The 22,737-nt window shown below is 37.0% G+C and overlaps 1 protein-coding gene across 3 annotated transcripts in view; it reads right to left on the bottom strand.

The window, feature by feature from the left end:
* Positions 1-15,022: 15,022 nt before the first annotated feature.
* The window catches only part of CALCRL (calcitonin receptor like receptor), a 69,127-nt gene continuing 61,412 nt past the window's right edge, over positions 15,023-22,737 (bottom strand). For all 3 annotated transcript variants that reach the window (XM_054208793.1, XM_054208796.1, XM_054208794.1), the window contains exon 13: positions 15,023-18,800. In XM_054208793.1, coding sequence (XP_054064768.1) covers positions 18,579-18,800 — 222 coding nt within the window. In that variant the 3' untranslated portion in view covers positions 15,023-18,578. The remainder of the gene's footprint in view (positions 18,801-22,737) is intronic.

The following is a 22,737-nucleotide window of genomic DNA, read 5'->3' as shown; positions in this document are numbered from 1 at the left end:
GTATGGTCTAAAATTTAGATGAGAAAGTAATATATTTAAGAACAATCAGTTTGCTGTGCAGTAATGTTAAGTCCTCCTCTACTTTAAAGAGTGAATTTAGTTGCAGAATATTTTCTTTGTTGATGTTCTAGAATTCCCTATATATCTTGGATGCCATTAATGCCAGTTGTTGGTATTCACTGTTAGTCTTTTTCCATCTTGGTTCATAACTGTCAATGCCACACTGTTTCATACACAGCGAAATCGTTACTGCTTTTGAATCTGGTTAGGTAGGAAATATTTTCCACGGAGATTCATACATGAAATCTATCTGTGGTTTTGTTCATTATCTTATGCTTTCTGAAATACGTTTTATTATTTTCCAGCACCCTAACATGCTCATCCTATGCCTCTCAAACTCCACTGACACTATTCCTCCGACCATTACAAATTGTCCACAGGCTATCACCAGGTGGGAATAACCTGAAATTAGTGCCAACAGTGGAGGTGCTTCTATATCCAATGCCGTCTGCATCCAGTAGAGAACTTGTCTGGTTCATGAGGAAGCTGGAAACACAGCCTTTTGATGGTTTAAAGTAATCATCAAAAGAAGTGCTATTTTAGGATAAGGCTTAACAAATTTGAATCTGGATACTGCCACTTCTTTCACAGCTCAGTTTCCAGTACTAAACTCAGTATATGTGCTTGTTTCCATGCACAGTTTGGTATCGGGTCCCCTATACAAAATAGCATGAATATTTTAGATTTAAAAGTAGTCTTCTGCCTAAAATTTTGATGCTAGTGAACCAACTCCTTCATGGATTATCACTTTATTAGTTCAGTGAAACACTTGTTTACTAGGGAATAGTTTTTATAAAAGCTGTTATTTTACCTTTTGCATGTGCCGTAATCTCTTGAAGGCGTGGGTGACCAATGACCTCTAATTGTCTTCACTGCAGTCTGATCACTGTGCTTGATGCTGTGGACAGGCTGCTGTAATGTTTGTATTTTCACTGATAAAGCTCTGCATTTACACAGTGAGGATTTCCAACATTTCAGGATGCAACAATGAAATATGCTGACTGATAATATCATCATGTGCTATTTCACCTACACACCTGCTTGGAAACCTATTGCTGTTCTTGCAGCCCCTCCGTGGAGCATTCTGCTCCTGTGGATACTCTCTTTAAGCACTATGGCACAAAGGCTGAGCCTGGTCACACAGCTTAAACTACTTTAAACTTAGCTTTGTTGAACAAGTGACCAGACTTTATAATAAAGTGACTGAGGTATGCAGAGAAAGGCCGTTATGCCTTTCTTCTGTAGGAACTACTTCTTCCCACAGAGGACTGAGATGGTCAAGAGGGTGGTAGATTTGATAAAGAAGATCTGTAAATCTTACCACTTCCACTTGCGAGTCTATCATCTCCAGTAACACAGAAGTTTTTAAACAACTTTTAGAGTGTTCCCATAAAGGATTGATAGCTTTTAAGCATTAGATCGATCATCCATCTATTTGGGTAGCTAGGCACTCTAATATGCAGAAACAGAATGCTTTCTGGTCAGCAGAACCTTTGAGAAGGTTTTCAAGCTTGTAATTGATCTGACTTCAATGAGCATTTTTAAAATGCAACCAAATGTTCTGAATTAAGGTCATCATAACATTGAAAAGGTAGTTACTATAAAAGTGAAAAAAAGAGAGCTACTTCCTCTAGCTTGGTTTCTTGTAGAAGCCAAAGCATGACTACAAAGCTTCATTGACATGAGGGCAGAACATGAAAGTTCTTGTAAAATGTCATGAAAGTATTGAGGGTGGGAACTACTTCCAATAAAACATCAGGAATGGCTTGAACAGGCTGAAAAGCTTTTTGCACTGTTTGGAGTTTGTATATTCTCTTTAATTTCAGGTATATTAAAAAGTCCTACAAACATATTCAGTACTAATTAGCCTTATATTCTACACATATCATCATTTAACCCACTTTTTAAATTCTGTAGGAATAGTCTTACGCTTATTTCATTGTGGGTTTCAGATGGAAGTTGTGGGATTTGGGGGCTGGTAATTATATGTACATGTATTTTAAACATATTTTATGAAAACATAATTTATTACATGTCAAACCTGAGCAAGATTTCACTTTAGGGAGGAAAATAAAAACAAAGGTTAAGGATGAAGGTGCTGTTAATATCTTTGACAGTGGTTTGCTGTAAATGGTTCTACCTCTTTGAATACAGAAATCTGTATCCTACCAGAAATTCATAATGTTTTTAGTTGGCTTGTACATATTGTTTAAGAGTAAAGTAATGACATAGGTTTTCTTAGCCAGAATAATACTGCACAGATTGTGAGCAGACAGGATGACTGGGTTATTCAAGCTCTCTCTCTCATTTATTTTAGAAAATTAGTTTGGCTGCTTATCAGGAAGTGACTTCAGTAAGGAAGCACAGCAATTCGGTTATCAAAAACTCCTTTTTCTAACTCTTCCAACAAAATGCATATGAACGCAGTGTAAGAAAAACAATTGCAGCTTCTTGTCTTCAATAACTCATTGTGTTACATGCAACGTGATTCAACGTAGAGGGTTTATCTGTCATGGGGGAGGGAGGGGAAAGAATGAAAAATTCCAAGAACACCTAAAATATATCATTCCATTACAGGCAGTGATACTATTTCCGGGCAAAGTAGCTCAGTCATCTGTTTGGAGGAAATTCCTCCAGCCCCTGGGTCTTGTTCCCCCTTGTTCCTGATTGTCTTGAGACAAGCAATCAGAAAATCTTTAGCTTGGGGATCATATTGCCCCCAGGGCTGCTGTAGCTTTTTATCAAATATTGAATTTGGATTGCCGAAATTGCAATGTGTCCTCTAAAGATTGCTGTTAATAAATTTTAAGGAACAGAAATAATGATAAAAATTGGAGAATGTTCAGAGCAATTCACAGTCACTGTTCAAAGCTCACACTCTCTTGCTGTCAGTGAGAGGGAAAACAGCCATATAAGAGTAAATTCAGAGAAACACACGACAGGCAGCAGAAGTTTCTTTCATAAGACGAAATCTAGCTTGGAGAAAGCTTCTGATGTCTATCGATAATTTTTTTTCCAGTTTTTGCTTCCCTTACTTCACATACATAAATTCACAAAAAATAATTATCCGTACTACGGGTTGGAAAAAAACAGTGTCAAATTAATCTGTATTTTCATTTTGGTAGACCAGTCATCTTCACTCCACTTTCTGTATTACCATGCATGGTTTCAACATAAAACTACTTAACCTCTATGAATAGTGCAACAGGTAAGCTCATCATATATTGATGGATTTGGAAAGAACTGATTTTTTTATTGTCACTTTAAAACATAGGGACCATATCGGGTATTTTGTGACTAAAATACATAGCCTCTCCAATATGTTTTTCATGTGTGGTCAGCAAGATTTGCAAAGTACCCTGATAACCGTTCTGAGGGTAACATGAAGATAAGTGTAAGCAAAGCCCAGCACTCCTGAGTCCATAGCTGGGTATGTATCATTTTGGGGAGAAATACAGAGAAACAATAACAGGTACTTTGTTGTAGGAGAAAGTAAAAACATCCAAAGGACCTTGTTGTATGAAAAGACTCAAAATAATTAAAGAAATATGTAAGAAAGGGAAGATTTTAACTTCTTTTAAAAAAATATGAGATAGCTATGTCAGATATTTTTCCAATAGTTGGAACTTTTCTGCACTGATTTAAAGAAACCAGCAACATACAAAATTGTGTCCTTTTGGAGTCTCTGTTGCAGCAGGCTGCAATTTTACTACTTCTCAGCACTTCAGATATGTTGCTGAACACAAGGCAAATATAATCGTATAGGGATTTAGTTAGAAACCTAAAAGAGGAAATGGAGATCATCACAGAGGCTCAGAACAACATTGGAAAGAAATGGGAATGTCAGCCTACAGCTAAATGATAATGTGATTTATGATGGTGGATATAATATCTTGGGAAAGAGGTGAATGCGCAAAGATTTATAAGTAGGTCAAAGTAAGCGTCCTGCCTGCCTCAGCTGACAGAGTATCGATTCCTTTGGAAGGGTGCCTTCATGGAGACGTTTCTGCCTAACCTAGCTGCATGAATCAGCAATCTGACACTGCTGCTTTGCAATCGGATGAGAGCTGGACCGAGGTCTTAGTGTCTAGTCTCAGTAGTTATGTTACTGGGACAACAAGTGTAAACTTCAGCTGTTTGGAGACCTTTCCAAGAAGAATAAGAATACTGGCACGCTCCTGCTATAAGCAAAACTGGAGTTTTGCAGCTTGTGCATCACAGACATTAACAAAGCTTAATGCTATTGTGATCAGATAAAGAAAAATATTCGTAATCTGATTGGGTTGGGCTGGGAAAAAAAGTCTGGAATGATGGAAGGGACACATTTTTTGAAACCGTCTGAAAGGAAAAATTTCTATTGCAAAAATTATCCTGGCAATTTCTTCTCCTTTCCAAGAGTAGACAGATGAGCATTTTAGATGCAAAAGCATGATTTGCAAATTTAATATATATACATGAAATATACATTTAATATATATACATGAAATGATTTAAGGCTTTGAGTGTTCGGGCTAAAAGGACAAAACCCAAAGCATCTGTTTGCTTTGAGTGATATCAAAAAACAGAAAACAAACCCCACAGTTGTCATATTTTACCTAAAATATGAATGCTATATTCAAAGTATTTTGATAAAATCTCAAACTATTGCTCAAGGTGAGAAACTCCAGAATGTGATTATAGATAAGACAGTTTGCTATTAGGGTGTAAGTATATATGTTAACTGTTATCATACTTATCAGATAAATTGGGGGAGGTATTTGTTTAAAGCCATTGAGGAGGTACGTGGCTTCCTTAATACCAGAAATTAGATACAATTAAGTAACCTGCTTAATTGCAAGCCTGTGTGCTGCATAACGCTAAAACACATGATAAAACTATGAAGTAGGCGTTAGCCGGTTTTCAGCTGAAATGGGACAGGATACCCACTAGAAGTGGATTAACCGACACAGTAGATCTGCCTTGTTATATCCAGTGTGTAAATGCAATAGTATGGAAACACTGATAATATGGTTTTGCCTCTGAGAGGCCAGTGTTTGGCGGGGGACAGTCAACTTTGTGAGGAGAGCTGGGGCTGGAGCTGTGGGTAGTAACATAAGGCATAATTCGTTAGAGTTGATTCAACACTGCTGTTACAGGCTCATCATAAAGCTTAAATACTGTGTTTGGAAGGAGTTAAGAAAAACAAACCTATCCAAAGCCTTTGAAAAATGGCTCTAGAACCTGAAGAAAACAACTAGTAGGAAAGTAGCAGTTTGCATTTAGAGCAGATCTGAACCAAGATAGGACTGTGTTATTTATAATATAGACCCACGCTGCAATCAGGGATTTAAAATCAGGGATCTGCACCAGCAATTAAAGTGTCTGTGATGAGAATAGCTTTAATCTACTTAGTCTGAGATGACATTAGATGTTGACAAAAGGAAAATGTCATGGAAAAAACAAACCCAAGTTATGTTGGCTGCAATGACAAAAGACCAGAGAGAAGGAAATATGGGAAATTGTAGCATTTCAGAATTTTGCTTTTTGTGCTCTGTATTTTTTGATGAGTGTTCTGTATTTTGATTTTGCATTCTGTATTTTATCATAGCCTCTTAAAAATAATGACCTTCTCTCCTGGCAAAATAATTTTTTGGTGAATAACTTCAATTTGTTTAAAAGTAAACAATTCTTTCCTTCAGTATGTTCTCGATATTTGGAAACTGTCATACAGTAAACAACTTTAAAAAAAATAATTAAACAGATCATTTTCTTAGAGGGGAGTTTAGTTACTGTGTTTCTTCCGGAGTGATGGAAATGGAGTTTAATCTGTAACGTTTGTTTTACTGCCATTCGATTTAGAACCTGATCTTTCACGTACTAACAAACCACCTCTGATGGAGACCCCAGTAGCAAAACAAACGAAGAGCAGCAATTCTGCAACTTGTTCCATATGAAGAGCACTGATTTCCACCAAAGAGTGCAGGTCTAGCGTATTTCTGTCAGACTTCTTATATGACAAATTTCTCTCATTTGGACGTAGCCTGGCAAACGACAAAGCATCATATTACCAGCAGCTTGTACAGGTAAGGCACTCTTGAAAATTTCAATAAATTTGATTGCTTAGAGCTTTTTACGGATTGAAAGCTTGTTGATTAACACATTGAGTTGCTGGTACAGAAAATCACATTGAATCAGTATGACCTAAATTGAGAAAAGAATGGGTTTGTTTCTTTGTCTCCAAGTAGGTTGCCTCTTGGGTGAAGATTCTGATGTCAGATACACTGAAATATATTGAGTTCAGAAGAGTTACAGAGGAATAAAGCCAAAGTTACTGGGGAATTGGCTCAAGTACGTAGCCTGCTTTAATACTGTTGCAAACACTGGTTGCAATTTCTGCGCATTTGTAAAATGCACATACACCCACACACAACATTTTTAGTAATCCAGTATTTGAAGACTTACTTAAATATAAACTTTCTGCAACAATTTTTTGGGTCTTTCAATAAAACCCAGATACCTTCACTTTTTTTTGTCTAGAAAAAATGATAAAGTAGTACAGTACATTTTAACTGTCATGACTATTTGTTGAGTGGTGGGCCATAGCAGATATCGAGTCATGTGGCAACTGCACAAGAACAATAATTTTTAGCATGAAATGATTAAACAAAGATTCTTCACGGACCTAATGTAGGGGATGCTGATTTGCAGATCCAAAATGCGCCCTGGAGTCTTGGAGAGCCTTATGTTTTTCTTCCCCATTAGCTACTGCTGGAATGACTGTGCTTGGAAATTTGCCAGAGTAGATATTCCAGAAAAAATATTTATGGTTAAAATGTTTTGTTCCAACATGAATAAAGCAAATTGAGAATAAAACCACACAACCCTCTTTTATTCTGGATGAACACTGTCCACAAGGGGAGTTCTGGAATAACTAGCCTGGAACATATATTGCGGTAAACTACCGGTGTATGAAGGACTTGCTTATGGGTACTGTGGTGGTTTTTTTAAAAAAAAATCTTTTTTTAAAAAGATATTAGGTGTTGAAAAGAACATCTCGGCTCTTAGAACAGAGCCAAGATAGACTCAAAGGAAGCAACAAAACTAAATAAGTTAAATATTTAAAAAAAAGAGGACTAGAATATGTTTGGCCGTGTTCAACTTCTCATGAGAGTTGGAAGTACCAAGGAGCTCTTCTCTTGCAGATGTTCCTACGGGGCTTAGAGGAAAGAATAAGAGGATAATGCAGCACCACACAGCATCCACTAAAAAGGATACCTGAACCAGTTTACTGTCAAGATGGCTGGGTGGTCACAGACCTTCACTGAACTGACAGGTAAAAGCGGATCTCGTCATAAGTGCTTAGCTCTGAGAGTTCAGGTCCTGCCTACAGCTTTCTGGAGCTCTAGTAGGACAGGTGCACCTCTGTTGCAGGCTGCAGTAGGTCTGAGCCTCACATCTTCTTGTGATTGCAGACTTCAGAGGCAATTAAACTAATCTGCAGATGAATTGACTTTGAATCTCAAAGCAAAGTGGAATAATTTTAATGACGCATAGTTGGAGGGTGTATAATATAGTAATTCCCTATCACACGGCCATGCTTAAGTACTTACAGATGGTGAAAAAAGCTTGCAAAAATAAAAAGAGAAGGTCAAAGCAATTGGGGAGAAGCAAGATCCTTTTCTCTGAATTGTGCTTTCTGTCATCACTGAAATGAGAACATGCTGCTCACATTTGTTACTGAGGGGATCTCTAGTTCTCAGTTTTTAAACAGCTATTTACACTGAAAAGCAATACTATACATCAGAAAAAGTCTGTTTGGCCTTTCTACGCGTTCAAAACATACTGGATCATATTTCATGCATCTTTAGTATAGCCCTTGAGCTGCATTGTTTGAAAAGTAGAGTATGAAGCTGATGATATACATTATGATACTGCCAGGATTGTCCTTTAAATTTAAACATCACTCTTATGCAATGAAGTGTGGTCTCGGACCTGTAATTATCAAACAACAGTGCATTATCTGGACTGTTCAATCACACTGGGTCCAGAAAAGGAGATTCACTACAGTATCTTGAAGATGATTGCAATGAAGCAGCAGTGATAAAAATGCTCTAATTTTAGCAACAGTGGAACACATTTTTGCCAAGTACCCCTCTGTTCTTTACAGTTGCACCCTGAAGCCAGATGTACATATAGTGGTGTTAATAGATCACATCTTTCAGTTCATTGTGGGCCTGGAAACATAATACAATAGGCCAGGAAAACGTAATAATTTGGGTGTTAGAGTTTTCTGAAAGCACTGTTAATTTGTTTTTTCATTGTGTATTTTAATGTACTTCAGAACATATTCTCTCCTTTTGTGGTAACTCACAATTAAGTAAACCTCAATTATTTGCGACTAGAAGAAAACTATGATTCTTTAAGTGCCACACAGCCTGTCCATCAGTATGCACAGACAACTATCATGCCCTTGATTAGAGGACACACCTCCATTGTCAGTTTTAAAATCTGATGCTTTTCTTGCATGTAGGTGATGATAATAAACTTCCAGAGGCTACGTCAAACAAATGCTTTGAAAGAAATCTATAGGACTAGAAATGAAGATAGTGCAGGACTTACAGGAAAGTTGTGATGAACACAGAGGCTGCAGGGTCAGCTGGTCAAATGCAATCAAGCGGATTAATTGAAATCTATGGTCTCATAGTGGTTGTTAAGAAGTTCGTGAATGGAACATGCCCAACGTGTTCCATGGGTAGACCACATAGATGCTGCTGATTTGTGAATGTGACGGCAGTACTAATTCAAGGGTTAGGTGGAAGCAAGCAGGGCAAATATGATTTTTTTTTTTTTATTTATTTAATGATGCACATCCACATTTATTTAATCCAAACCCATGCTAGTTCTGTACAATTTAGTTAGTTACGCTTCAGAGTGAAACATTGCTAAACTAGTCATTCACATTACATTCATATATTGTTGTTTTCAGCTGCAACCAAAGGACCCATTATAACAAAAATAAAGTATTTTCAACCTTTAAAAATATTGTGCTCTCGTCTAGAGAGTTAGATTGGTCTAGACATCTTATTTAAACTGCTTTGTTTAAGTCTTTCTTATCTAGTCTAGAAACAGGAGATAGTATTTAAACTCTACAGTAAATACCTTCAACTGTAAATACTGCTTTAACACAATAGGAATGATTTCTTTATCTTGGCACCCACTGTAGGGAAATGGACTGGACGGCTAAAGAGTTCATCATGTAGACTCACTGTAGCTAAAGCCAGATGATATTATGTTGTGAATAAACGAACAAGCCAGGGGAGTTCAAGGAAGGAAAAGAAAAAGGAGAAGAATGTGTAAAGTTGCTACCCTATCCTTTTACTTAAGCATATGGGCCGTGACCGCTGGTGCTGATGGAAGAAGCCTCAGGCTCCCTTTCAACTTTTCCCCTCATCAGCACGTGTGCGTGCCTGGAGAGGAAGTGGAGAACATCTGCAAATAGAGGGATATGCAATTTTTCTTTATTCTAAACTACAATTCTTTTGCAACGATAGACGGCAGACTCTTTCTGGAGCTCTTTGAGTCACTTATGGACCAACAGTCCATATCTCTACAAGTACCTTTTTTTTTTTTTTTTAATCACTGCTTTATATGCTTTTCGTGCTAATATTCTAATACTGTCTGTGTATTTGCAGTATGGCCGGTGGCCTGCAGAGTGCTTGTACTGTCTATGCACATTTAGTAATTTTATGCTTTATTTATTTTATGCTCCGGCTAGATTAGAAATATGATGAATTATTAAATTTGGCTTTCAGCTTGCATGTAGAAACTGATGGGGATTCCTTCTCCCTTCAGTTGTTTCAACAGCATTAAAAAGGCATAAACAGGGAGCGACTGAGGAGAAGGCCAGAGATTCCACAGCACAGCGAGGAGAGTACAGCCAGAAAACCAGCTCAGTGCATTCTTCCTTGCAGGAAGGCACAATGCCAGTTATTCCCCTGTGCCAGAACAACTTTACTGAGGAAATGGGCGTGAGTTAAAGACTCTCCGAGGCTTCGCTTCCTTCGCTACTGTGCCAAGTGTACCTCAACTGAAACGGAAAGTCAGTGAGTGCTAGTGACTGGCCTACTGCGCTTCTCATGTGGTCCCAGCACAGCCGGCGGTGTTGGGAAAAAGATGCTGGGCTGGAGCAGTATTACCTCCAGTTCCAAAGACCTTGGGAGATAGCTGGTGGAAGGGACAGTATCTTGCAGGGATGCGGATACCTGCTGAGTGCTGGTCTTTGGTGAATACTAAGAAATTCACTTTGGTGAATACTAAAAGAAATACTAAGAAATACAAAGGATTTTATTTGGAAAAAAAAACAGAAAAAAAATCACGTTGATGCCAGTGAAGTACTGAGGTCTGAGGTGGTGGGAAAGAGAGCACTCAAAATATTTCGCTCATACTTACATTGAAAGTCTATTTTTCCACTTTAAGAGCTCTTCTAAAAAAACACATTACATGACTTTAAAAATTTTTTTTTCCCTTTTTATAATGAAATAACATAACTGTATGTAGCTGTTATTGTCTGCAACAAAAACACATCTCAAGAATTCTGGTGCTAACAAGTTTCCATTTTTGCTTTCAATATTTTTCTTATTTCTGTGAAAGCTTCCTGATTGAGCTTTCTTCATTAAGAATTTCTTCTATTTCAATTACAGATCATTCTAATCAGCTTTTTAATTACAGCTGGAGCAGGCTAATTACAGCACTTCTGACTGTTATAAACAAGTCCCTGTAGGATGAAAAAAAAGAAAAAAAAAGAAAAAAAAAAAAGAGAGGTGATTATCTTTAAATGATAAAGAAAAATAGCTACTGCCATTTTCCACTGACAAAAAAAAAAAAAGGAGAAATCTTGCTTTAACCAGGCAGCACCAGGGAACCCAGCATCCGTGTTCACCTCTGTTTCCTTTGTGGCATTTTTTTGGCTTGCAGATTGAGCAACCTGAATTTCCAGAAAAGCTTGATCATCTTAAATCAGAAATCAACAGTAATATGTAACCACTTTTTTTCAGAAAACATGCTTTAGAGGCTTTGATTTTTCTGTATTTATATTCTGTTAAATTCACATAAACCAATGTATTAAGCTTTATTTGTTAGTGCTAATCAGAAGATATTTTCCCATTGTAACAGTTTTCATTTAGAAAGTGGTGAGTTTCATTGAGAGGAAGAAAACTTTGAAATAGTCATTAGGAACAGTAGTTGCAAATATCTTTACAACTTAGTGTGTGCATTTTTGTTTTGAGACGTGATAAAACTAATCTAAAAAGCAATCATACATATCATTTGTCTCAAATGAACTCCATGTGACTGAACCTAAATTCTTCATTTAGGCAGTATGTTGTAAAAGTTATTAAAAATATACAACTGTGGGATGACAGAGAATAATTCTAATTATAACCAGGGTTCTGTCAGCTCTGAACTGCCAATCAGGCTCTTGTTACAGTTTAGGGACACACTCCTGAAAAAGACAATGAGCGCAGTCTGTAAGAATGAAGTGACAGGGAAAAAACTTTTGCTTTGGTCATTGATTATTATTTACAGGCCTAACGTATGTAAAAATAGACCTCACTCAGGCTTTTCTGTGTGATTTGAAAAAGGTTAATTGATTTTTTCCTAAGTGGTGGGTTTTTTTTAACATCCAGACCTGTGTTTGCTTATGCTGTTAAATGCATTTTGTGTGTTATTAATATTTCCATATAAGTAAGAATTATCCTGCTATTCGTAAAGGTTTCCTGAACTCGACACTCGTTGCTCCTGGCCTGGTATAATAGCTGGCATTGTAGCTCTACGTAATCGTCGTAGTAGCCTTCAGCACTCACGTGCCTGTAGACTCCAGAACGCGTGTGTTGGCACGTCCACCTGCTGTCCCCCGTCCTCCACTTGTCTCTGAGTTTCAAGTATGGGTTTGAACACAAATTGCTGCCCCAAACAAAAATGTGATATGATGCAGAGTTTTGCATTTAGTTTCAGCTTGTCCTTTCCCAAAAGACTAATAGCAATTCCCAATGAATAGAGAGCCCACGCTGTAGTCCAGTGCTACCTACAAAGAAGCTTACTCATGTTCACTAGGGTTTTAATTCTAGTTCTGTTGTTACTTTAATTCTGTTTATTTACCTTCAATGTGCAGTCGATCAGTACGAAGAATTAGCATTAACAATGGGAATCACTCACTCTGGTATGTATTTGGTCCACTAGTTCAAAGTGAATTTTGTATTTTCTTTGCACATATTTTTTCTAGAATCAGATAGCCATAAAAGCTAAAACTTTGGATTAGAACTTCTACTTCAATGGTGACTGCCATAAGACCATGCAAGATATTCTAGTAGAGCACTTGGAATAGTTTTCAAGTGAAGCAATTTTCATATCTTGCAGAGAGAGGAATGTTTATCATAATTGAATACTATTCTGTGGAAATAGGTGATATGAAATTGGTTGGATTGCGTTTGGGGTTTTTTTTTTGGTTTGTTTTAATTTCTACTGTATTTGTTGGTGTGTCTAAATATTACAGGGATACTTGTGCTGTAAGAGCACAAGTATATACATAAAATTATGTATAAAATGTAAGAATCGCTGTTTAGTCTTACTCCAGAGGTTATGTTTCACTTTTCTTTCAAGAGCAAATTCCCATGTTCATATGCTTTTAGGCATATGTGACTCGATTTGCAAATGCTACTGCCATATCATTTGTGTTACTTTTCTACTCCTGAGCATAAGGACAAAATATTGTAGGTGGTAACATTCGGATTTGGGGGATTGGCTTGAGTTTTTCTCTATAGTTACTTATGTAAAAGTATATAATGATTGTTGAATGTAACAGTTTGAACTGTGTATATGCAGATACAGAGCATCTGTATCACAGAGCAGCAGTAAGTTCTATTAGTTGGTTTTGGTAGAAAACAGTAAGCTGTATTCTTAGCTGGTGTTAACAGTCGTAAATTAGACTTAGTAGAGTCTCTAACAATTTCCACTGACCGACACTTGGTCCTAGGAACTAGAGATCAACAAACTAACCTGGAATTACAGGCACCTACTCAAAAGTGAGGAATGGGAGTTGGGAGATTGTGCGTTTGTTGATTGTACATTACCACACTTTAAATATGGGTGTCATACACACAGTAGTATTGACTCTTAAGATCTCCGTGTATTCAAATATTGCTTGGCTTAATTAGGCAGTCTTATTTTCTTTTTTTCTTGAGTACATTTCTTTAGCTCAGGATTGCTTATATACTTTAGCTGGAATGAGATTTCCGAGTGAAGTTGTTTTAAACCCCCAAGGACAATGATTCCTTCCTCTTCCTTCTCCACCCTCAACCACTACCACACATCCTTTCCTGACATCCAACCTCAAAAGGATTGTATCTCACTTGAAGCAAACAGTGGCACAGTTTTTATTCTTTTTTTTTTTTTTTTAAAAAAAGGTTTTAAAAAATTCTGTTCTTTGGCTTGCCAAGATATAAACAGAGCTAGGCAAAACAACTGAGTGTGACACAACCTTCCCTAACCGAGTTTCCATATTGTTTGAGCTTTTATTTTTTACAGTCAGTCACCATTCTCTGATTTCTACATATCTTCCCTTCAAAATTGTTAAGTGACCTTTGCTCTGCTGTCTTGTAGAGTGGTTGTAGCTCCACGTACAATGAAAATATATTATCCTTTCTATTATTTTCTTTGTTTTCTAAAACCACCACCCCATAAATCCCTTAAGATCTGTAGTCTTTGTTTTTTTTAAAAAAATGGTAATAACGCATTTATTTATTCTTCTGTTTGAGTACTTATTCAGCCTCATACTTTCATTTTCTCCAAAAGTAAATATTGGAAAAAAGTAGCTTTTTTTTTTTCTTTTCTTTTTTTCCCCAGAGCTGCCAAGTAGCTGAGGTCCTCCATAGTTCTGTGTCCTGAGCAGAGCTTTAATCCATCAATTGGACACAGGCTATATCCAAAACAATAGATGCCTAAATTTCATGTGTCATTACTGTAGGTAGAAGCACACTTTACCCTGTCAGCTTGTGCAACTTAAGACCTGCAACAGTGTAGGGAGACCCGAGTTGGCCCAATGTAACTACAATTATACTGCTTCCCCCCTAAAGCTGCTACACCCATACGTTGCTGTGGCTGTGCCCGTGCTGAGGTGCAAGTTGGGTGAGAGAGAACTCAAGTTGTAGATTAAGTAGGCGCATACTTTGGCATTTCCGCTATCTATATTAGAGTGTTTTGATCACTGTCTGATACCATTGAAAAGTTTAGCAATTCCATGCTGGTAGGCACCTCTCAAAAGTCAGATAGGCTTGAGTATTCAAAGAAGAGACTCAATTCTACAGATTTAAAACAAACCTGTCATTCATAGCTTTTGTGCAGACACCATCAATTCTGTTGGGGGTGGGGGAGAGGGGGCGGGTTGGGGCAGGGGAAATCTCACTCATTTTTTCTATTGCTTTGTTTCTTGCTGGCCTTACAGAATAAAACAGGTTTTTCACAGATCAGTCTCTTTGGCTGAACACCATGTTGAGAGGAACTCCACCTAGACTGATGGAATGGAGAAGATAGACAGATTTACTTTATTCTCTACTCTGCTGCCAGCTCATGATGGAACAGAAAAATTGGCTTCTAACCATAAGTAAGTATTTGTAACTTTTTACTAAAGGGCAGATTCAGGAGACAAAGAAATTAGGAATATGAAGCTTTTTAGTAAATAATTTTAAGTGCAGCCATCTTACATTGTCATCTATACAAGCTTCCTCCAGAAATGCAACACTCTACTATGCATTAAAAATGTAAGTATTAAATAAACAAACAAACACTTAAAAACTGAGTAGTTGTTAGTAACTTTATGTCATTAATTTCTCCCCGGGTTAATATTTAACTAACACACAGTTAAGACATCTCTGAAAGCCTACTTTAGATCAGCTTTGTTATTTCTGTATTATAGCACAAGATATCTGAATAAATGTAGGAATATTTTATTGATCACAAACATGATACTTCTTTCAGCAATTGAAATGCATGATGATTCTCATGAACAAAGTGAAAATAAAGCACAACCAAAAAATAACTTCACATTTTTCCCATTTCATTCTTAGTGTAAGCAATAAATACAATGCTATAGCTTCTATTAATCTTATTTACATGGTACAATACTTGAACATTGCATGGTTTCCAGACCAAATGTTTCATGACATGAAAAGGAGTACGTGTTGCAGCATTTCTACAGCCAAATACTCTAGTAGATCATCACAATGAAAAATTACATGGCATAAATGGTAACATTAAACAAACAAAAAAATAACTGAGGGGACCCTGCAATGGAACGTTTCATTAATTGAAGACAGTAGCATTAAAAATAGACATTCCCTCTCATAGAATACTAATATGCTGGTATTAGAGATACCAAATATAACTATTTCTGTAGCCCCTGTAGATTAATACAATATATCCTCACTAAATAACAAAAAAATAATAACAGATGACCGTTTGCATGTTCAAAGGAATCTCACAGCCCCACCGAAACAGAGTTTACTTCCATCCCAAAGAATACAGATGACTGCAACATTCTGTAAAGTAGAAAATAAGCCATGAGAAATCAGCATAAGGATTTGCTTTTAATTTATTTTGACCAAAAAACCCACCACATTTTAAGAAGCAGAGCCTTCTCTTGGTTGTGTAGGAACTGAAAAAGGTGAGGTAGGAAGACAAAATAGGGAATTTACATTTTCTGATGCTAAACAGGAAATAGGTTAGTTAACCTTAGGAGGAGGGGGTAATGTAGCTCTCCTATGTCATGTAACCCTCCACAGTCACAAACGTTTTCTTGTACATCCAGCTGGATGTGCGTTTCTTTTCCAAAGTGAAGACAAATGTGCTCCTAGAAGCATGGTGTGATTGTCCACCTAGAAATAAGATGATTTCTGTGGAAAAACAATTTTCCCTCCTGAATTACAGGTTTCTCTAACAGAGGACAGGGAGCAAATAGCAACTAGTACTTTAGACTAAATGATAAAAATTTATAGACTATTAAATTTGAACTGCCTAGCTGAGAAGGAAGCTTAACTCAAAATCTAATATTGTATCACACTCTAAACCATCACATATGTTTTAATTATAACAACCCACCCGGTACCATTGAAATAACTGTCTGATAATATGCCATAAAGGACTTCAAAGCAGTTTTAAATGGACAGATGTCTGCCTGGGCTTTGCTTCTCAGCTGGTACCATTTGATTCTGAAAATAGAACTCAAGACAGATTTATACCAGTTGATGATCTGGTCCCCAAATGTAAAGCTGCTATACCAGAGCAGGGATTTTCTGCATCACTAGTATTTTCAGAACATTGCGCAGATTTTAAGTAACACTACATAGATTAGCAAGCAGAGTTGTAAGTAACCTCTAATCATGTTGTAGCAGATACTGTTACTGTATTCTTACAATTTCAGAGATGGTGACGTCTGATTGCCAGATTTCACACTATTCTAAAGGACAGGATCCAACCAATTCTCAAATCATTTGCATCAGTCAACCAGACAGCCTCGCAAAAGGACAAAAAACTTATTTGTGCATCCTAGCTGAGATTCTATATTATGAAACTAAACCATTAATAAAACACATTCTAAATTCAAACTCCAGACATAAGAACTGTAAAAAACTATGGAAAGGTGCAAATGGCGTGAACTTACCACGTCGTCCTAATGTTTTCCTTCTAAATATAAAGCATTTAAAGCCTTATGAAGTCACAAACCAATAAACACTGTGACAGCAAACTAACTAGATGCTAATGAAGCTTATGGAAAGGCTATTGACAAAAATGTATAAATGTTAAAATCAAGTTGTTCATATACAAAATTAAGTATTTAAAACTGAAACTGAAGTGGTGTCAGAAAGAACTGTCTTTCATTTTTTTGACTGGCTTACACGCACCAAATGTACATTAATTAACTTTGTTTTGGTTTTTCCCCACTTGAAGTAGACTTATCTTCAAAATAAACCAATAAAACCTTTTTCTTTTGTGATTTTTAATAAGATTTTTCTAGATTCACCTTATATCATATCATGCCCTCATTCTTGAGCATTTTTGTCATTTCACTTAAAACCCCTACTATTCCTTTAAAGCACAAAGATTTACAAGAACATAAATTGCTATAAAGACACATTTTCTCAAGACCTTCCTGAAAATCCCCTCATTTTATTCTTTATTTCACCAAAGAAACAACTTATAAAGTAGTGTTCTAAGCTAGTTAACTGAGATGGAGATTCAGCATCAAGCACTCCAAAATAATATTAAAATTCTCAATCCATAATATTTTAAACTTTTATAAGACAAACTTCATACTGGATTTTTCAAATAATGACAATTACTAACCTTAGTTTGCTTGATTAGTCTGAATCTCATACACTGGCTTGAAAGGTAATATGTCACTGGCACTGCATTTAGTCTTGCATGCTTTTCTCAGACCAAAAAAAGCCACAAAATTAATCAAAACTTTGCCCCAAGAACGAAGGAATAAATTATCAAGCAAATGGCCAGGGAAGTACTTAAAAATAAAACGAAACAACAACATGACTACAACAAATTCTGTACATGATCTTTTTCCTAGCTGAGTAAATTCCGTTAGCGCACAGTGAAGTTCCATCAGCTTCAATTATGTATTAGTGTCTGGAAGGATTTACAGTTATTGAGGTTACTACTTTTCTTTCTGGCGATAAGGCCTCATTGATCTTGTTTGTGTTAAACCAATAAGAATCTCCCATAAAATTGAGGAGAAGGAGACACTTCTGTATATGCAAACACAGTTTAAATAAAATTGCTCAAACTTGCTGTAAAATCTACCATTGCAGTACAGAAGTAAGTAGAGTCTCAGACTTGCACTGGTGTCACTATGGTTGATTTAAAGTAGTGGAAAAAACAAACTGGCCAAACCAAACCATCAGTCTCTTTGAGTCTGTTATCTCAGACTACCTGTTAGGCTTTTTTGACAGTCAAATGCTGGACACAAAATTAACCTGGACAATCTATTGTTATTATTGCACCTACTTTAACCATTTTCCTTTGTTCTATTTTAGGTTGAATTAAGACAATACAATATGGTATTTACACTCTGAGATTCTATAGGCAAATGAAGTGGCTTCAACACAACACAGTCTTATACAAACTTCCAAGAAAATAAGAAATCCTTCATTGATTCCCTTTGTACAAAAAATTGCCAACTTTGTCTACACAGTAGAAACTGAAGAGGCAAAGTTTGTATCCTTATATAAATGCACATACATATATAGATATATATATGTACAGATGTCCATACTATATAGATACACAGAAACACAAACATATGTATATATGCATATATATACATACGTATGAAAAACGTGTTGATTTAGTTTGCATCATTCAAGAGAAAAACATATCCCAAGTTAGGTAAAATCTTCTGGCCGTGGAGTCATTGAATCAAACTTGGAGTTCATGAGCTAGGAGGGTAAGCACGCCAGCATATGCTGAGCCTTTGGCAGTCAACCATATAGCTTTTCAGTTTTTAAAACAACACTCTCCATGTCATGGTAGCCCTTCCCATTTAAATGTTCACTGGTGCAGTCATGATTGTAGCTGTAGCCTTGAACATCGCTGATTGACGAGACAGTGTAGGAAGCGGTGCGCATAGCATCCGAGTGGCTGAAGCTGTGCTCAAATTGGATTTTGTACTGATTCCAGTGTCTTCTCAAAACAGCTTGGACCTATGTCAGAAAAAAAAAAAAAAGAGAGGCACATAAAACATTGGGAAAGATAGCACTGAACTACATTCTTTGATGAATGCGCGCCATAATAAACGTGTCTAGGCAAATTAGGTAGTAAGGCTCAATAATCCTGGAAAATGGGGGTACCTACATGTGACCTGTCAAATGAGATGTTCTGAAAGATTTACAATTTAAGAAGGCATTATTTGTTGACAAATTTGGTGTGAAATAATTACATTTTACAACTGTAGTGTACTAGCTGCTCAGGAAAGGCATGTATTACAGGAGGAGGAGCAGCAACATAATTTTCTGCTTTCTCCCCTGTGGACTGAAGTCCAGTGTGGACAGGTCAGATGTACAGTTGAAAAAGGTCATCCTTATATTCAAAAGGCCATATCTGCAGCAGCTGTAAATTCTTAAACTCTCAACAAACCATAATTAACATTTGCTATAGTTCTGCCACAAGAAAGCCTTTCTTAATTTCTCACCATACCTTAATCAAATGAATAGAAGGACAATTTCCCGAACTCTGTATTTCTACCAGGGTTAAAAATAAAGCTGATAAAATAGCCGAAGGCCCCACCTTGTTTACATGTCTCCACCGAAAGGATGCTATGTTTATCTTAGCCTTCCTCTCCTACAATATGGTTAAACACCTGTGCATATTGGATTGATGAAGTGTCACATTCATAAAATTCACATGGAATTAGTTTTTCAGTGAAGATGCCAAGTGAGGAATGCTAAGAATGGTAATAGCTATTGTTGTTGCTTTTTTAAGAGAATTTTTTTTAATGTTAAAAAACCTGCCCACGGATCATGAATATTTGATTTCCTTTTCAGCTGAACTTTGTACACAAAATATTCCCACGATGACTGGCAAGGCACTGACTTTCAAGAAATGCTGTGGGGACGTGACACTCACATTTATCCAGCTCTGCACCCCAAATCACAGCCCTCATTCACAAGCATGACCTTCATTTCACTTTGTTACATACAAAAGAACTAAACACTGAACATGATTCCCCCAGTTAAATATTGAGATTTTGGGTAAATATTTTTCGGATTTTCCATATGTCTTCAGGGTTTCTTTTATGTTTGCTTTTCCCTAACACAATGGCTGCTTTTGTCTAATTTTACTCTGGCTTTAATTATGAAAAATAAAAATAAATAGAAGAAAAGAGATGCAATTTTTAGACTTCCTGCAGTCTAGTATCAGAATCTTCTGTTAAAGGAGGACTTCATATTTCTCAAAATCCTTACAAAGAAAATGTAAAAGGGTAAAGGAAGAAGTATCAACTGAGTAGCATAAGAAATTAGTATCTTAGAGCAAAGGAGATGCTCTTTTACTGTTCATAAAACTATTCTAATCCACTCAAAACATCTAAACACAAATCTACAAACACTGAAGAGAAATCAAGTGTCTTAATATTTCTGCTTTTATTGCTCTTCATATCAAAAGTCTGTATTTCTTCTGAGTCTAAATGGAAAGTTCTTGTTTCATCACAGGGGCTTTTGATTAATTAATTTGCATTGCATAGCAGTATATAGCCTTAAATTTTCACACAGGTTGAATCCATTTCCTGCAATCCCTCACAAAGCCAAGAGAAGAGGCATATGCAAAATTCCATCTTTTCTGAGAAGGAAACTTGGAATTTATTTCTAAATCATATAAATCAATCTGTGCATATCACTAAGTTATGTTCCATTTGTTCTCCCTTCCATGGTCAATTACCTTAATAATATTAGTGTTTCATTGTAGACACATGCTCAAAAAATTACATATTGACCAATTTTCACTTTGGACATGGCAGACAACAGGCAAGAGATGGGAAAACATCAGCATCTACAACTAAATGGCTTAACCAAGGTCAAAGAAGTCTATCTGCAGAGCTGGGAAATAAACTAGAACTGCCGAGTTGCAAAGAAGCCTTACGTTATGGTCCTCTCCCACATTTCCTCCTGGTTGCTTCAGTAACGCTTGTTTGTTCATCTTATTTTCAGTTGTTAATAAATTCTGTAAACCAGTCCTAAAGTATATCGGTCCCCATAGCTCAAGAGAACCATCAGTATCGCTCCAAGACAAGTGCGTTTGGGCTACTTCTAGGGAGAAAACAGTCTGCTTAGCTTGCTCTCTGGCCAGTGACAGATGGCTATGAATAGTGTTTCCTGTACAGGCAAACACCATTTCCTCTGTGCCCTCCCCACTGCCCATCGTGCTCTCTTGGCATTTCTAAGCCAGCCACGTATTTCTGGCATTCTTCCCAAAGCCTCTCTGTTACTGCTGAATCGGTACTTCACCTCTGTCCTACTACATGTCTATTCTCGTAGGGTTTTACATCCTCTCATTTATTATTACTGTCTTTCAGTCGTCTCTAAACTATCCAATCAATCATTTATAGAAGAAGATGGCGAAAAAAAATCAATGAGACAACTAATTTCACCACTAATTATACCCTGTTTCACAATACGCATGTCTATCCATGAAGTGAAAACAGAACTCTTTCCTCAGCTTTGAGCAGTTGCACAGAGCTGTAAATTCAGTTCAGGAGGGGTAGCACTTTGTTACTTTGCTATAAGAAAGGATATTAAGCAATGCATTTAATGAAAGAAAGTAATGTAATAAATATAACTGTATTTATCAGTCATTAACAGAGATGCCAGTTCCAGCTGGAATATTCTTGCTTTCTCACCTTACTAATTAGTAATGGCTCTTTTTGACGAGTCCTCACTAAGGGCTCCCTCCAATCAGCTCTTTAACAAACTAGTCACCTGCTGTTTAGTATACCACAAATTAAACAGCTCAATTAGCCAATGAGGAGAAAAAAACCAACCAACCAAACAACACAACCTCGCTTATTAATAAAGGGATTGTATAATCCTGCAGACCTGAGACTATGATCTTTACTGCAACTTTTCTATAGACAAGTGGAAGGAAAGAAAAAAACCCCAGTCCCACAAACCTTACATGGATAATGTAGCTCATTATTATCATCTGTTATTAACAGCTCAATAGGAATCTTTATACTGATTTATCAGAGATCTGGGACAAGCTTCTCCTCTGATTGCAGCCTGTGTCGCCCGAAAGGCTGCTCTAGTCCAACTCAAACTGGAAAACATGATGAAGTAGTCAAGAAGCATCTTCCTCTGTGGGCTGCTGGGACACAAGCGCGTGAGCGTCCGTAGGGAAGCCTTGCCAGAGAAGATAAAGATGAAGGGTTTGAACGTATGCCCTCGTCTGTAGGAGGTTTGTGACAAACAGCTGCAGTGCATGTTAGAACTGGATTTGACAGACCATCCCTGGCTGCGCTGCTCAAGAAGTTTGGAGATGTTCTTTGGATACAGTAAGCGGGACATACCAGCTATTTTTCTTACATTTTTTAGTTTCTTTTCACTAGAGCTCTCTGCAAGCAGACCACTTTTATTCACTTTTTAGCCAGAGGTGGCCTGCAAGCCATCACTTGAACAGGGTTTGGCTCCTGATATTTGGTATAAAAAACATTAAAAGGTACAGTAGCAGTTGGGAAATTCTAGATTTCCAGAGAAAGAAATCAGTGCTTTTAGCATTTTTAATTGCTAATACCCCACTGGAAAATCTTTCCCCCTTTGTCACTCCAAGTGTTGATTCCAACATCAGTATTCACCTTTAAACCATAGACTTCCTGCAGGTGAGCGTTAACACCACTCTCTGATGCCTTTCATTTTGTACAGTCTCTAATGAGGTGTTGCTATGACAGGTGATGATAAAGAAGCATCTTGTACACAACAGCTAAGCCGCAGCTGCAGGCTTTGTTCGGGCATTGTTATGACAGCAAGAGAATATAACGGCAACAGAATACACGTGTGCCTGCAGCCTCACATGCCAGAAGCAGAATCTTTTAGTAGACAAAGGAAACTTTTTTTTCTCTAACTATACTTACATTCTCTCCATGGATTTCCT

Source organism: Rissa tridactyla, chromosome 7 (assembly GCF_028500815.1).
Source record: "Rissa tridactyla isolate bRisTri1 chromosome 7, bRisTri1.patW.cur.20221130, whole genome shotgun sequence".
Taxonomy (NCBI): Eukaryota; Metazoa; Chordata; class Aves; order Charadriiformes; family Laridae; genus Rissa; species Rissa tridactyla.
This window is presented reverse-complemented; position numbering and strand designations above follow the sequence as displayed.